The sequence below is a fragment of the Drosophila rhopaloa genome, unplaced genomic scaffold (assembly GCF_018152115.1).
Source record: "Drosophila rhopaloa isolate 14029-0021.01 unplaced genomic scaffold, ASM1815211v1 contig_3, whole genome shotgun sequence".
In the NCBI taxonomy this organism is placed as follows: domain Eukaryota; kingdom Metazoa; phylum Arthropoda; class Insecta; order Diptera; family Drosophilidae; genus Drosophila; species Drosophila rhopaloa.
In genome coordinates, this window is record NW_025335123.1 from 15903065 (window position 1) to 15918202 (window position 15138).

The 15138-nt window shown below is 39.6% G+C and overlaps 1 protein-coding gene across 13 annotated transcripts in view; it reads left to right on the forward strand.

The window, feature by feature from the left end:
• Nucleotides 1-15138, forward strand: part of LOC108048467 (eye-specific diacylglycerol kinase) — a 129628-nt gene that overhangs the window by 89331 nt on the left and 25159 nt on the right. For 4 of the 13 annotated variants that reach the window (XM_017129149.2, XM_017129147.2, XM_017129141.2 and 1 more), the window contains exons 2-3: nt 9809-10587; nt 11172-12580. The exons of 5 other annotated variants lie outside the window; for them this stretch is intronic. In XM_017129149.2, coding sequence (XP_016984638.1) covers nt 10318-10587; nt 11172-12580 — 1679 coding nt within the window. In that variant the 5' untranslated portion in view covers nt 9809-10317. The remainder of the gene's footprint in view (nt 1-9808; nt 10588-11171; nt 12581-15138) is intronic. 4 more of the 13 variants (XM_017129142.2, XM_017129143.2, XM_017129145.2 and 1 more) reach the window with 1 other exon arrangement.

A 15138-nucleotide genomic window follows, 5' to 3' on the forward strand; every position in this document is an offset into this window, starting at 1 on the left:
GCCTATATTATTTGGTTTGACAGCAACGGGGAATTTTAATTGTAGATTATTGTCTGATTGCTTATAAATATTTGAGTAATTCATTAAATAAACGCATTTGACAACTTTTATGCATGTTATGGTATTTGGGATTATCCTTAACCATGATTGAGCTATAAAATCTTTTTTTTGCAATGCAAATTTTGTTATATATATTTTCATTTAATTATCATCATTATTGTCATTTAATTTAAATAAGCCTATGAAAAGCTGGCTGTGTAATACTACGTAGCTTTTTAATAATTTAGCAGAAAATTGTATGTTATTGTTTTCTCTTTAACCTGACAAACAATTTTGAACTTTAAACATATTAAATCTTAAATGTGTTAGTTCCTATTAAGCAGCTAAATTAATTACAATTTTTAGACACAATTTACGAAATTTGCTTCAATACTGAATTTTCTTTCACGCAATTTACCAAATATTTATGAGCAATAAAAAAATAGTATAAACTAAACGGCATCCGCAAATCAATTGCGGATAATTTATTCTTCACATAACTCACCTGTTTATCTCGTGGCGCAGTTTTCGCCAACTTTGAGCCGCTGTAAATCCTTGAAATGGATGATCCCGAGCGGCGAGAATTATTTGCCATTCAATTGCTCATTCGCACCGAGAACTTTGCATCCACTGGCAAATGAATTACAACTCAATTGCGGCGCCACACTCATGTGTCACCCCATGATTCATTCGCCTGTTGCTCCGCTCACCATCCCACCCACTCCCACTCCCACTTTCACCCCCTCCCCCACTCCCCCCTTGCAGTCAAGGCCGTACACACCCACACATGTGTAACTGATACATTTATTCAAGTGCTGAAAATAAATAATACGGTTCGGGAAAAACAAAAAAAAAAAAGAGGAAACAGCTAAGGAAAACTGAAATGGAAACTGAAAAGTTGGCGCCCAAGTTGAGCGGCATAAATTTGCGGCGTGTTTAGTGTTTAGTCAGCTAACTTTTTGCAGCCACTGTCCCAGGGACATTTGCAAAGTTGGCCAACTGAAACAAATGGCAACAAATTGTAAATAAATAAAAGTTTTTCGGCCACTCGGGGCTGCATACATAAATCCCATTGAATAATGCCGATCAATTTCGGAGTTGTGTGCCGTGCCGGACAAAGTTTTTTCCAGCAGTGTACATTACAGCTGTGGCCGTCCTAATAGTACTGGGAATTCTAGGCGATATTAGTTAAAATTAAATTGTAGTTAATAAATGGCTATTTTCAAATTTAAAATCTAACACAAGTGCATAGATTTTAAAATGAAAAAAAAAGAAAAACAATAAATATTATAAAATAAAATAAAAAGATGATAATAAAATAAACAAAAAAAGTTTTGTACATTAAAAGTCCAATACCTAAATAATAAAATGTATTTAATGCGCGAATAATGTGAAATAAAGTTGTGGTAAATATAAAAGACCACAAACATGTTTGTATTTGGAGTACTATATTTTTTCCCTAGTTTGTACACAATTTGCAATTAGATTGTGTCTGCCGGAGACAACGAAACTCGATGTTGGACTTGATTTTGCCACCGAAACGGTATTGTTTATGTTTATGGAAATTGTTTTTCTCCAGCCTGTCCTCTTTGCTCCGACCATCCGGTATCCAGTATCCAGTATCCAGGATCCCGGATCCAGTATCCAGTATTTCGCCCCATGGCTGGATTATCCCCCAGTTTATGCGCTTAATTGTTGTTTGCCTTTCGCTCGGCTCCTGCTCTCAACTTTGGGCCCAGTTACTTGTCATTCGGCCAGTGTTGCTGTTTCTGCTGTTATTGTTAGCCGTGTTATTGCATGTAGGCATGTGTCGGTCGAAGGGGACTCCCAATATTCCCACACTCGGCGACAAACAAACAGACAACGTGGAAAGTGTTTGCTGCCATTCTGTTTTGGGACAAGTTAATCAGATATCAGATCCAAGTGGGTATCAATGGGACGGCTTGTTTGCTCCCGAAATTGAAATGCTAAAGCCCGAACGGAATTTTGTACATATTATTGCTATGATGGTGAATATGTTCCTAGAGTAACAAGAATTTGAAGAATTTCGTTTTCTTATTTAGATATATAGATTTGAATATTATTATGCCGAAAAGCTCTTTTATTTTCACGTAGTACTTTGCTTTGCATATACTCGTATTTCTTGCAGCTCAGTGTCAACATTCATCTTGGCTTTATTCGAGTTAACTGAGAACTTTCGCAATTGAAAGAGACTTGGCTAATTAGTGGGGACACAGAGATTACGCTACCAACTTTCAGACGAACGCGCTGTACTATGGGATGCCCAAAACTTGTGGCAACTAAAGCCCCTGTCGAGCACTCATTATCACAGCCCCCTCTCCCCCCTACTATATGGTATTTGTATTCATCCTGGATATATCCAATGCCCATGCGTGGGAGGGTCATGTTGACTGGCATTCCTTTTGTGTGTTAATGGAAAAAGTTAGAAGGCTCCGGACGGAGCCGGTTGCTGTTGATTGTTGATTGTTGATTGCATTCGCTGTTGGGTCTTTCAATAGATATTACTGCACAATAAACTGCAGCCCTATTGTTGTGAGGAGCTTGAGATAAGGGATAACTGCCCCGCCCACAAAGTCCTTGCAAATGCAACACTGAGCCCTTCATGCAATCAATGTGGGCGAATTCCAGCAATCCCGTGTTTATCCCAAACTGTTTGCTACTCCTATTGAATTTCACTTGCCCGGCGAGATAATGAGCATTTTGGGAGAATTCGAAGGAGTGGGCTACTCATTATGGACTTTATGTAGCACATTGTGTAATTTTACTCATGAAATGGAAGAATACCCCCCTTTAATCTTCAAATATATCAGTTTCCTAGTCACTTTTAATAAGCTATGTTTAAATGGTTTAATAATTTAAACAGGATTGTTTTGTGCAGCAAAAAATTAAATATTTTTTTAGGGTCTTAACTATTATAATTTAAAGTTTTATAATATAAAATAAAAGTTTTTTAAAATTGAAAACAATCAAGAGCCTCTTTCCGAAATAATTTGTATTTCATTACAAAACATCTAATAAATCAAAGCCTTTCTTATAGTTTTAATAATATAAATACAAGTTTAGTTTCTTTGCCATTATTAGATTTTTTACCGACATCCTTTTTTTTAACTTTTCTTTGATGTTTTAAGTCATCTCTTGTCACTGTTTTCACGTTGATAGTGTCAAATTAATGCAATTGACTAGATGAGGCATAGCCGCTTTTTAAAAAATATTCACATATTTTCGGTCGATAAGTGGCTCGATCCGCTGTGCTTTCAGCTATTCCGACATCTTGCCAAATTCATTATTTGTCTAACAAGGAGTTTACTTGGCAGACACTTGGGGGCACTTAAAAAAATATTAAAACTATAATGATTGTCGAACCGCTCGAGTTGAAAATTGACGAACAACTGAACTCGATTTCTAACTAAGCGAATGGAAATTTCTTCACTTGCTTTTCGTTTTGCAGATGATGTCGGGGGAAATGGGGAAAGGGGCTCTATTTGTTGTTGAAGCTGCTTAAAAATTGATTAGCACCTGGCCCATAACAAGTTTCAAATTACCAGGAGGCGTCTAACTGCCCTCGCTGATTTCAGCATTTCCACTCTCCGTATCCCAATGTGTTGTTATGTGCTTAGCTGCTTAGCACTTATTCTGTTTTATTTTTTAGGGCCCGAAAGTGGGGGAAGAGGAGGGGTTGGCCATCTCCGTGAGCTGAAAGAAAATCCATTCATGCATTAACCCAGATTAGCTACTAAAATCGTTGTGGATTTTGGAGGAATCATCTGCAATTAAAATATTTGTAGAGTTGGCAACGAAAAAGAAAAATTACATTTGTATTGCTCAAATTTGAAACTGTAACTTTTTGCTAAGACCGATATTCAGCGAAAGTTTATCAGATTTATCAGATATTTTTTATATTTTAAATTAATGTTTATAGCTATACAACTATGTTTTAATGTTTTTATTTAAAGAATATTCTGAAATTTAATTTAATTTATTTTAATTTAATTATTTAATTTCCAATTCCTTTTAATCTCACATTTTATTGTAGATTATCGACCATAATTCCCTTATTCATTATGGAAAAAAAGTAAATTGTGGTCTTTTTCGAAGGTAGTTATTGGTAGTATTTTTCCAGGGTAGAAATTTGTCTGCTGATCGTCACACACACAATAAAACCATCAGAAGCATCTCGTTTATTGAGCCAAGTATTTAGCGTATTTTGTCCTTGTTTGCTCTCTTTTTGCCCCAACCGTTTTTTTTACCAGCCGCATGTTAAATGCCCTAATTTCCCGGCCACTTTATGTTGACTTTGAGTGGGTCTGACGTTGCCTTAGCACCTCGGTGCGATTTGGCCAGAGTCGGGCATTATCCCCCTGTATTTCTCGTAGCCCCCGTAACCCCCCAATGTCGGCGCCCCTCCGCTTTGGAAAAGTCAAAGAGCTGTGGCCTGTCGGTGTGTGCTGACATAATTGCAAGTGGATATCAAATATTGCCTCTCGATTCCTATGTCTAATACCGTCTGTTCGGTTCGAGGGGCTGTCAGGGGCAGAACCGAACTGGGCGTGGCCGCAAGGTCAGTGGGGCGGCAATAGTGGGCGGGGCTAATGCCGTGGCGAATCTGTGCAAAACAGTGCTGTTAACAACCCATTCAAAATAGAGGACAGAACAGCCAATAAAAAGTTTTAACCCATTTAAAATGGCATTGATATACAACACTTTAGTTTTAATTAATTGTTGGTTTTTTATTAAAAAACCATAAAATTAAGGTAATTTTTCCGGATTTTGGACCACATATTTTTTTTTCAAAAAATAAAATTAGCTGTAAATGCCACGAATTGATATTTTTATTTAAAGTGATTTTTTTTTAAACTAAATAATATTTATATAGTAAAACTTCTAATTGAATCTACCTTTAAAACTACATGGTTTTCTAAAGCCATTTCCTCATTCGGCTGCCTGTTCAATATTATAAATTTTTATAAAATGTAATTTTGCTGGTTAAATGAGAATAATTTTCGGGAAGTACTGTGCACTTACACATTTTTTCTGACCTGCCCATCAATTCGCCTTCCGATTCTTTCTCATTACTTGTCAGTCACTTTTGATAATTGCATGAAGCGTTTTACACGCGACTTAAGCGCGATTTTAAACATTCCCAACACACACCCACACACACTCGCAGACTCTCGCATACATACACACACACACACACACATTTGCAAGGGATGGTATATCCTTACAAGGATTTGCACTTAACCTGCTCCACTTGCAGCCCAACTTGGCATCGATTGAGATTGCAGGAAAATGCGAGGAATACTGTGTGAGAAAAGCCGTCGAGAAGCGAACAAAAAACGGTTTCTCAAGTGGAAGCAATCGCTCAAGTTGGAAACCCTTTTTTTTTGTGTGTGCGTTTTTTATGGGTTTTTCCTTTTGTTTTTCCTGCCACCTGCTGACGTCACTATTGACCCACTTGCAAGCCGAACCGAATTCGCATTCAAAGTGCCAGCCAAGTGAGATGCCAAAGATGAAGATGCACGGTGCAAAAATCAGTATATCAGTATATTTTTTTTCCACCAGCAGAATGCTATCTTTATTATTTCAATAGCTTTGAATAAAACAAACCCAAATTGGGAATAAAATAGTATATCTGTATTTTGTGGAATATTGTCATATACAGTTTAAATGTTGGAATGCAACGATTTTATATCAAATGAGAAACATTTTATTACTTATTTAAATTTATGTTATATAATAAGGTTTTTTATACATGAGCAGATTTAATTAATTTGGATATTAATATAGGGATACTCAAGAAATTTTGGACATGCTAGCGTTAATTTATCAGTGCTTTGAAAAGAACGGGTCGAGATAAATGTAAGCCAAACCCTCTGCTCACATTTCAATATCTTGCCGGCAGTTTGCCTCCGATTGCGTTGCCATTGATAAATATGCCAAATCATCGGGCACGTCCTTAGTCTCCTGTTCAGATTCCCAGGACACGTGCAACAACTCCAACCCATCGAAAGCAAAACAGTGTGAAGAAAAGAGGAGAAAATTAAGCCAGAAAAAAAGGGGTGGGGTGGGATGGAAAAGTTTTTCCATTCACTTTTCGTTCTGTTTGCCAAGTTATTTTGTCAAAATTTATTTAAATATTCTACCGAATTTCCTGGAATACTTTGGCCCCCCTTTTCTTTTTTGAAAGGTGGCAGTGGGTTAAGGAAAAGTGAAAGGGAAAGGGAAAGGGAAAGGGAAAGGGGAAGGGGTGGTCTCCTCGATAAAGTTTTCGGCTTCCGTTGGCGCCAAAACGCTTCGCGTTAAATAATTTCCCCCACAGTCATTAAGTGCAACAAAAACACTTCTCGTCTCTTTTTTGGCAGCGACAAATGGCAGCAAATTATGATGCTGCTCGCAAGTTATTCTGCCGAAAAAGGGGGATACCCAACCCAATCCCGATTCGAACCCTTACCCAAAAACCTTACCCCATCAAGCGTAAACTCTTCTTCGCTTTAAACAATTTTTCTTTTCGTTTTATTTTTTTTTTCGAGAACTTTTCTTGCTGCCAACAATTAATTGAAATTAACATATTTTTCTTCTTTTATTTGAGACAACTTCCCGACCCTCTCCCTCCTTGACCGCAGTTCCACGCCCGACTAACTTAATTTCACCCAGTTTTCCACCACCACGAAAATCAAAATGCCGCAGATTAATTTTCAACGTCTGGGTGAAAAAGGGGGAATTAAGACCATCGGACCAATTAAATTCTTCGCGAAAGTTCCTAAACATATTTTAACAGTAATTTAAATTTTTGGTAATATCTAATTTCGTATTCTTGTTGGACAGGTTAATAACTTTCTCATTAAACTTAGTTCCGGGAAATTTGGTAATGCGCATTTCATTTGATAATTATTACTTGGTAAAATAAATCTAAAATTAGGAATATACATTGAATTGTTTTTCTGTTAAATTCTTAGATTATTTCGTTTTATTAAATCAACTTAAGAGTATTAAACCTCCCACAAATAATCTTATTTTGTTGTGCATATCAGATTATGTTAAGCCAAATTGTTACATTTTGGTTTAGTTTATAAACTACTTAATAACACACAAAAAACGCATTAAAAAAACCACATTAAATTGCCGTAAATTTAGCTCATCAATAGCACTTGGCATTTTGTTAACTTTTGTTACAAATTGCAGGTTAAGCGGGGTCCAAATTAATTTTACAAAAATGTTTATGGCCTGTAAGTGAAGCGCTTTCCTTTTTCTGGCACCTTTAATGAGCCAGACTCAAAGGCAGGGGACTCAAAGCCAGCGGGGATTTCCCAATTCCCAGCCAGAAAATGGGAATGAGCCTGGTGAGGAGAAGGAGGAGGAGGAGGTGGCTCTCAGTCACATAATATGGGCATTCCTCATACGCCACCGATTCCCCAGTTGCTCCATTTGCAGCGCTTTGAGTTCTCGTATATATGTACATATATATATTTCGTATTGTTGTTGTGGCTCCTCGCTGGGCTCTGCCTTTATGAAAAATTATACAAAACTTTTTACTTAGTAGCACGCGGGCTCTGAACAATTACGAGGCCATCAGGGAAGTTGAGGGCAGCAGGGTCAAGTCAAGGGGTCTGCAAATAAATAACGTGTTTGTAACAAGCCAGTATATATATTTATATATATATATGTGTGTGCTTGTTTATATTTGATTTGGCCCCTTAAACGATGCAAAAAGTTAAAGGAGAATGGAGAATGGATGTGGTAAAATGAGGGGAGGGGGTGGCCTTCTACATTGGTCTCCAATTGAAAATGGTTTCTCATTTGAAGGCTTATCGCTGCAAAACACAATCTGTCAGTTTTCCACTAATTAACTGAGTGGCAAACAATGTCCAAGATTTATGGGTATTTTTCCTTGCAAAAATTTACTTAATTACAAAGTAGCCTTCTCCTACCAACAATCCCCGCCACTCAAGTGGCATAAATCAGGGCAATTGTTTAAGAAACTTTGCTTCTATTCTGAACATTCTTCAAAGTTCTAAGGCATTTACTGACAAGCTTTCCTTTTAATAGGCAGTTTCCTCGGTAATTTAGATATGTGTGGGTTTTTGTAGTGCTGTTGAATATTATGGGTCCAGGAAGAAAATTACAAAGTCTGCCTCAAAAAGAAAGAGGCTTATTTTTGTAATTATTATATTACTGTTTAAAAGTACAAATTAAATTTTAAAAAATATTTTACAATCTTTAAAGCATTCTAATGTATTGATTGCTACACATTTCTAGAAGTTTTTTGTTCTTTAGTTATGTTTGATGTTTATAAAGGCCGCCGGAAAGTAGGCCACACTGTTTAAGCGGTGTTTCAATTGAGCAATCTCAGTCCCGAAGTCGGCTATGCATTCAATGCACCTGCATTCCATTCCCAATTAAATCTCCGTGGCACGGGCCACCCCCTCCCCCCTCCCAAGTACCTTTCCTAACTACGTACTTTGGCAAATTCTTTGCCACTCGCAACGCCATTCCATGCCGTCACCTGGCAAACTTTCGGCATTTCTATGGAATTCAATTTCAAAGCTATATCATTTTCATTTAATTTCACGCTTTCAATTTGCGACCCACACAAACAGAGGTTCCTCTTTGTGTCTTTGTCCGGCCGCATCCCTTTTTTTCGCCCACCCACCCCACACATCGCCCCCCTTCCTCTCACCCTGCGGACCCTCTTGGTGACCCTCTTTCTCCTGGTGACCCCGCCACGAGAAGAGTCCCGCGGCACATGCCATAGGTATGCCATAATGGATTTTTTGCCGTTGTTTTCCTTCAGCCACCTATTGTCTGTAAAACGAAACCGCCTCCCCTCGCATTTCGCTCCATTTCCCCCCTATTTTCATCCATTTTCCAGTCCGGAATCCAACCGAACCGTTAGCGAACCGCATCGCCCGTCAATTTAGCACTTTCCACTAAACACACGTGCCACGGTGTGTTTTTGGAATGAATTGGAATGGCAAAAAAGCAAAACAAAAAGGGCGAAAAAGTTAAAAAAAAAAAAGAAAGCTGTACATCGCTTCATATGGCAAACAAGAATATATATGACCAGTTCAAAGGGCATCATCAAGACAACGAATCTGATTGCCCTGCCGGGAAAAAAAATAATACAAAATTTGTATAGCGCAGACAAAATATGGGAACTTTTTACATGTTTTTAAATTAAAGATGCTTAAGATAATATGTTCATACATATTTTAGATTTATGAAACTCTTTACAATCTTAAAAGAAAAACTTTTAAGCCATCGGACATTATAAAATATATTGTTTGGTATACATATGTATATTTTCTTGAATATAGAATTCAATTTCATATCGCCCCAAAGGGCAGGCATACAAATCTTTTATAACGATAACAAAGGTCGTCGATTTTTAGCTCTCTTCTTTTTTATGCATCGAGCGGGCAGCAGTTTTTCAAAAATACTTCAAACAAACATTTTTAGCACCGATGGCAATAAAAGGATTTTTCAATTTACGAAAAAAACTTCTATGTGAGGGCTTTTGTGCGAGTGGGTGAGTGTGTGCGTTTGAGACTTTCACGAAATTGGTCAGCAAAAAATTTGTTTGGCGTGTAAATTGAGCGGTTTTTTTTGCACCCAATGTTTGAGTTTCGTGGGGAAAGGAAAACTGCGGAAAATGCTTTTTAATCATTTAACTAACGTAATCAATTCTTCCATTTCTCCCTCTCTCTCTCTCTCTCTCGTTTTTGGGACCTTTGTAAATTGCAATTCACAGCGGGAAACTTTTGATTAATTAAAAGTAAAACAAAAAGCCGTGAGCCAACCAAGAACTGGCTTCTGGCGTTCAACAACAACTACAACGAGAGTCCTGAAAGTCAGCAACAAAAAAAAACTTCTCCTCCAGGAAGCTAAGCAAACAAAACAAGCAGGACAAAAAGAAAAAAACTTTGACAGAACAGAACATCAACATCGAAATGGAATTGGCCATCAGAATTGTCCATCCGCAGTTAGCCAGCTACAAACCCAACAACAACAGCAACATTCACACCAGCAATAGCAAGCTAATCACGAACAGTAGCAGCAATTGCAGCATCAACAACAACGACGAGAACAACAACCCAGGCACAAAAAGTGACAACTATTTAACAACGATTACATCAACAGCTAGAACTGCAACAACCACAGGCAACAACCAATCGGCAGTAGAAGAAATCGCAGTAGCAGCAGCAGCAGCAACAGCAGCAACAGCAACTTGCAACAACTTTGCAGCAACATCCGTGCGAAATGCAGCGGCAACAACCGTCCATCGACCAGCTGCACGAGCCCGTAGCCTCAACCAGCAATTCGGCAGCAATTAAGCCGGTAGCAAACAACAACCCGGCAGTGACAACGACAACGACAACGTCAACAACCAACAATTTCCACCAGCAACTGCAAGCAACAACAGCAGCAACCATGCAACGTCTACGAACAACCTTCACGCGATCGCGCACACCGACCGGTGCCGAAATGAAGATGCAGAACAGCCTGGAGGTGCCCAAGCAGGTAAAAAAGGTGCTTAATCAATCCTTGATCAATCAGATATTACCTGTCGACTGTTTGTTGTTGCCTGCGGCATGAAGATTGGGAATGTTCCCATTGTCTTGGTTCGTTTTCAACTGACTTTGGTTCCATACGGAGATCTTTTTGAGTTACTTACCTCTAAGATTTGTATTCGAATTTCTGGTTTATAAGGTTCAATTTAATTCAATATATTTATTGGTATATATATATTGTCGCCATTAATTATTGACCTAAACTCTTTTCATTTGCCGTTTGTGTTCTTGTTGTGTTAACGTTTCGTTAAATGCATTATTTATCTGAATAATAAAGTTATTCGATTGCATTTATCTGTTTTGCATGTGTTACTTTAGTTGATGTTACTTAGGTATTCGGAACTTTCCAATGATAAATTCGTTTATTGATTGATAAATTTGGATAGTTTTATGTTGCTTTACTGTTGTGTTTTGCATGTGTTTCTTTCGACGACTGTTGATAGATATCAGTTGTTGTTGTTACGTTTGTTTCGCATGCCCCAAGTAGGGCGCCAATAACTAGAGATCTATCGTTTGACCCTCGTGACCAACCGCTTGTTGCAGGTGCGCTCGGCCTCCTTCGACGAGATGCAACTGGAGTCGCAGCGTGCCTCCTCCAGTCTGCTCAAGCAGCAGTCCGCGTCCTCGGCGGAGGAACGCTCCTCGGAATCTGGCCTCCTGCAGGTGCCATTGGCGGCCCATCAACAGCGATCCCACAGCTTCGATTCGGCTACCCCCTCGGGGGGCAGCGATGACTCGGGCGCCTTTTTGGAGGTGCCCGCACAGCCGAAGCCCGCCCGGCGCAGTTCGTCCACCAAGACACCGCCGCCGTGCATCCATTGTCAATATCTGGAGGAGTACGAGCGCCTGATGACGGCCGAACAGCGCTACTTCATCGATCATCGCGAGCTGACGGCCCTCAGCTACAGCAACACCAGCTCGGAGGGGAGTGAGGATGAGGAGGGGGGCGTTGGCCCTGGCCGCGGCGAGGAGGAGGAGGAGGATGCCGAGGAGGAGACCACCGAAGCGGCCACTGAGGAGGCGGATGAGGACCCGAGGACCGAGGTGGAGTCCGAGCACGATCACGATCCGGACGACGATGCCGCCCTGGAGATGGACATACGCATTGGCAACATGAGCCAGGGCAGCAGCATCGAGGAGTCACGAGCCCGCCTCCCACGGCAAATGAGGCGCCACACCATCGGCAGCAGCTCGGTCACCTCGGCCTCCGAGGATGAGGGCTTGGACGGATCGGACAATGGGTCGCCGCACTTCGGCAACACCCTGTTGCCACCGCAGCCGGCCACGCCCTGCGGCATAACCTTCACACTGAGTCCGACCAACGGGGACTATCCATCGCCGCCGCATCTCCCCCTGGATCCCGGCTCGCCGCCCATGTCGCCCTGCAGAATGCCGGTCCTGACCCCGACCATAACCACGCCCTGCTCCGCGGCCGATGCCGAGGATGCCGGTGCCGCCATGGGTCTGCCGGTGCGGGCCAGACGTCGCTCCATTTCGCGACAGGAGGCGGTGTTCGTGGAGCCCACTGGAAACTCGTTGGAGAATGTGTCGCACGAGGAGGTGGACAACAGCAACACCAAGTCATCGGTGGACACCAATGACTCGCTCGACGAGGCCTCGATCATGGCCACTTGCGGCTCACCCGGAGCCGCCGGCGGAGCAGGTCCATCGGGCAGCGGTGCTCATCACAGCGCCTTTGTGGTGCGGGATATCTATTTGATGGTGCCGGATCTGAAGCGGGATCGCGCCGCCTCCGTGGATTCGTGCTTCACCAAACTCTCGTCGAACGCCAAAACCGAGGAGTTGCAACCGAGTGCCGATGGATGTTTCCTCACCGTGCCCAATATCAACGCAACTAGATCGCGATCCGTTGACATCGTGTTGCCAACTGACGAGCAGGCCAGGTACAAGGCCTTGTCCATGACCGGATCCACCGTCACCTACGCAGATGGGTATGTACCATAGTAATGTGATTGGTGTGACCACTAGATACGATCCGGATTGTTTTAAATATTTATTTCATGCCTCTTTTTGAGACCTATTAATTTGTACTCATTTATGAATACGGAATTGATTTACTTTCGATTCACCAAATATTCACTATTATTATATATCAATTCATTTTGTATATTTATTAGCACAGAGTAAGTTGGCAAAAGTTTAGGTGCAGAAACTGAGGCGAAACATTATACAAAGTAAAATGATGCTTACAGATTTTTTGTAACCTTTTTTAAGGGTTTCGTTTTACTTTTTAAAATTTGTTACATGTGTGTTGCTCACTTACCAGATATGATATAATTTGTTTTTTGTTTTCTGTTAGTAAGCATAACAGTTTTTTTTTTTCGAGAGTCCATAACATTACCAAATTTAAGCCGATTCCAAAGTGGCATACCTCTAAAGACTCGTGATTCAATCCTCTAAAAATCTGCATTCAAAATTTTCGATTTACCGTTGATCAAATTTTTGACCCATTTTCATGTTAGTTATTTCTGATTTTCCGATGTCTTGTAATACAGTGACTAAAAATTGGACTTCTAGAGTCCATAACTTTACCAAATTTAATCCGATTCCAAAGTGGCATGCCTCTAAAGACTCGTGATTCGATCCTTTAAAAATCTGCATTCAAAATTTTAAATTTAACGTTGATCAAATTTTTGACCCATTTTCATGTTAGTTATTTCTGATTTTCCGATGTCTTGTAATACAGTGACTCAAAATTGGACTTCGAGAGTCTATAACTTTGCCAAATTTAATCCGATTCCAAAGTGGCATGCCTCTAAAGACTCGTGATTCGATCCTTTAAAAATCTGCATTCAAAATTTTAAATTTAACGTTGATCAAATTTTTGACCCATTTTCATGTTAGTTATTTCTGATTTTCCGATGTCTTGTAATACAGTGACTAAAAATTGGGCTTCGAGAGTCTATAACTTTGCCAAATTTAATCCGATTTCAAAGTGGCATACCTCTAAAGACTCGTGATTTGATCCTCTAAAAATCTGCATTCAAAATTTTAAATTTAACGTTGATCAAATTTTTGACCCATTTTCATGTTAGTTATTTCTGATTTTCCGATGTCTTGTAATACAGTGACTCAAAATTGGACTTCGACAGTCTATAACTTTACCAAATTTAATCCGATTCCAAAGTGGCATACCTCTAAAGACTCGTGATTCGATCCACTAAAAATCTGAATTCAAAATTTTTTGTTTACCGTTGATCAAATTTTTGACCCATTTTCATGTTAGTTATTTCTAATTTTCCGATGTTTTGTAAAACAGTGACTCAAAATTGCACTTCGACAGTCTATAACTTTACCAAATTTAATCCGATTCCAAAGTGGCATACCTCTAAAGACTCGTGATTCGATTCTCTAAATATCTGCATTCAAAATTTTTGATTTACCTCTGATCAAATTTTTGACCCATTTTCATGTTAGTTATTTCTAACTTTCCGATGTCTTGTAATAAAGTGACTTTTAATTTTTTTAAATGTTTATAAAATAATAAAATTTAACAAGAGCAACTAATTTTAAGTGTAATTTAGAGTTGCCCTACAAGGCAAAACCAATTTAGTTAGCAGTATACTTTATCCTGGGAAAAAAAACAGGCCTCCCCTTATTCATTACTTTCGGTTTCACTTTGCCAGAGATTTAAGGTTACAGCCCAACTCCCCAGCAAATCCCCTTCTAAGTTGGGTGGCTATTTTTAGAGCGGCAAACTTTTAAATTGACTCATTAAAACGAGCTTAACACGTGGCCCTGGTAAGGATTTTGGGATCAGCGGAGGGACGTCGTACTGGAGATGCAGAGCTGGGCCAGAATTGTGGCTCTTTTGAATGGATCAATTTTAGACTCCGCCTCGGGTTTTCCGTATCCGTATCCCACTTGACCTGCGTATGTGACACGTGTGGCTTTTCTAATGTCCGTTAGTGTCCATCAGTGGGCCAAACCACGTCGACTTAAGCCTAATTAGAAACGAAGGCTTCGGTGCCCACTCACTGCCTCTGTTTTGCCCCTGGCAATTCATAATTCTCGCCAAGTTGGACTAAAGTGTGTCGTATGCCAGCCCTCTGTTTGAATAAATTATGGGGGCTGGACAAAAAAATAAGCCGAACAGGAGAGCCGAAAATAAGGTGTTCGAGTACAGATACTTTAAATGCCCTTAAAATAAATCATAAGACATAATTCTGAGAATTAAGGAACGTTTAAATCTTCCCATAACGCATTGGACTATTAAAAATTTGAATTTTTTTTTTCTGATAATCACAAGGGGATTTAATTCTAGGCAATATAAAAAAAAATATTTTCGGAACAGCAATTAGCCACTAACTTTAAATGTAATATTTATTATCCCTACAAATAAATGTTAATTATTATTATTTGGAAATAAAGTTTTAAGTTAAAATTTAAGTTTAATATCGACAGATCCCTTGGGAGTTTAAGCTAACATAGAAAAATGAATAGAAATTAATACGTATATTGAAATAATATTTATTGCTTTATCAACCTA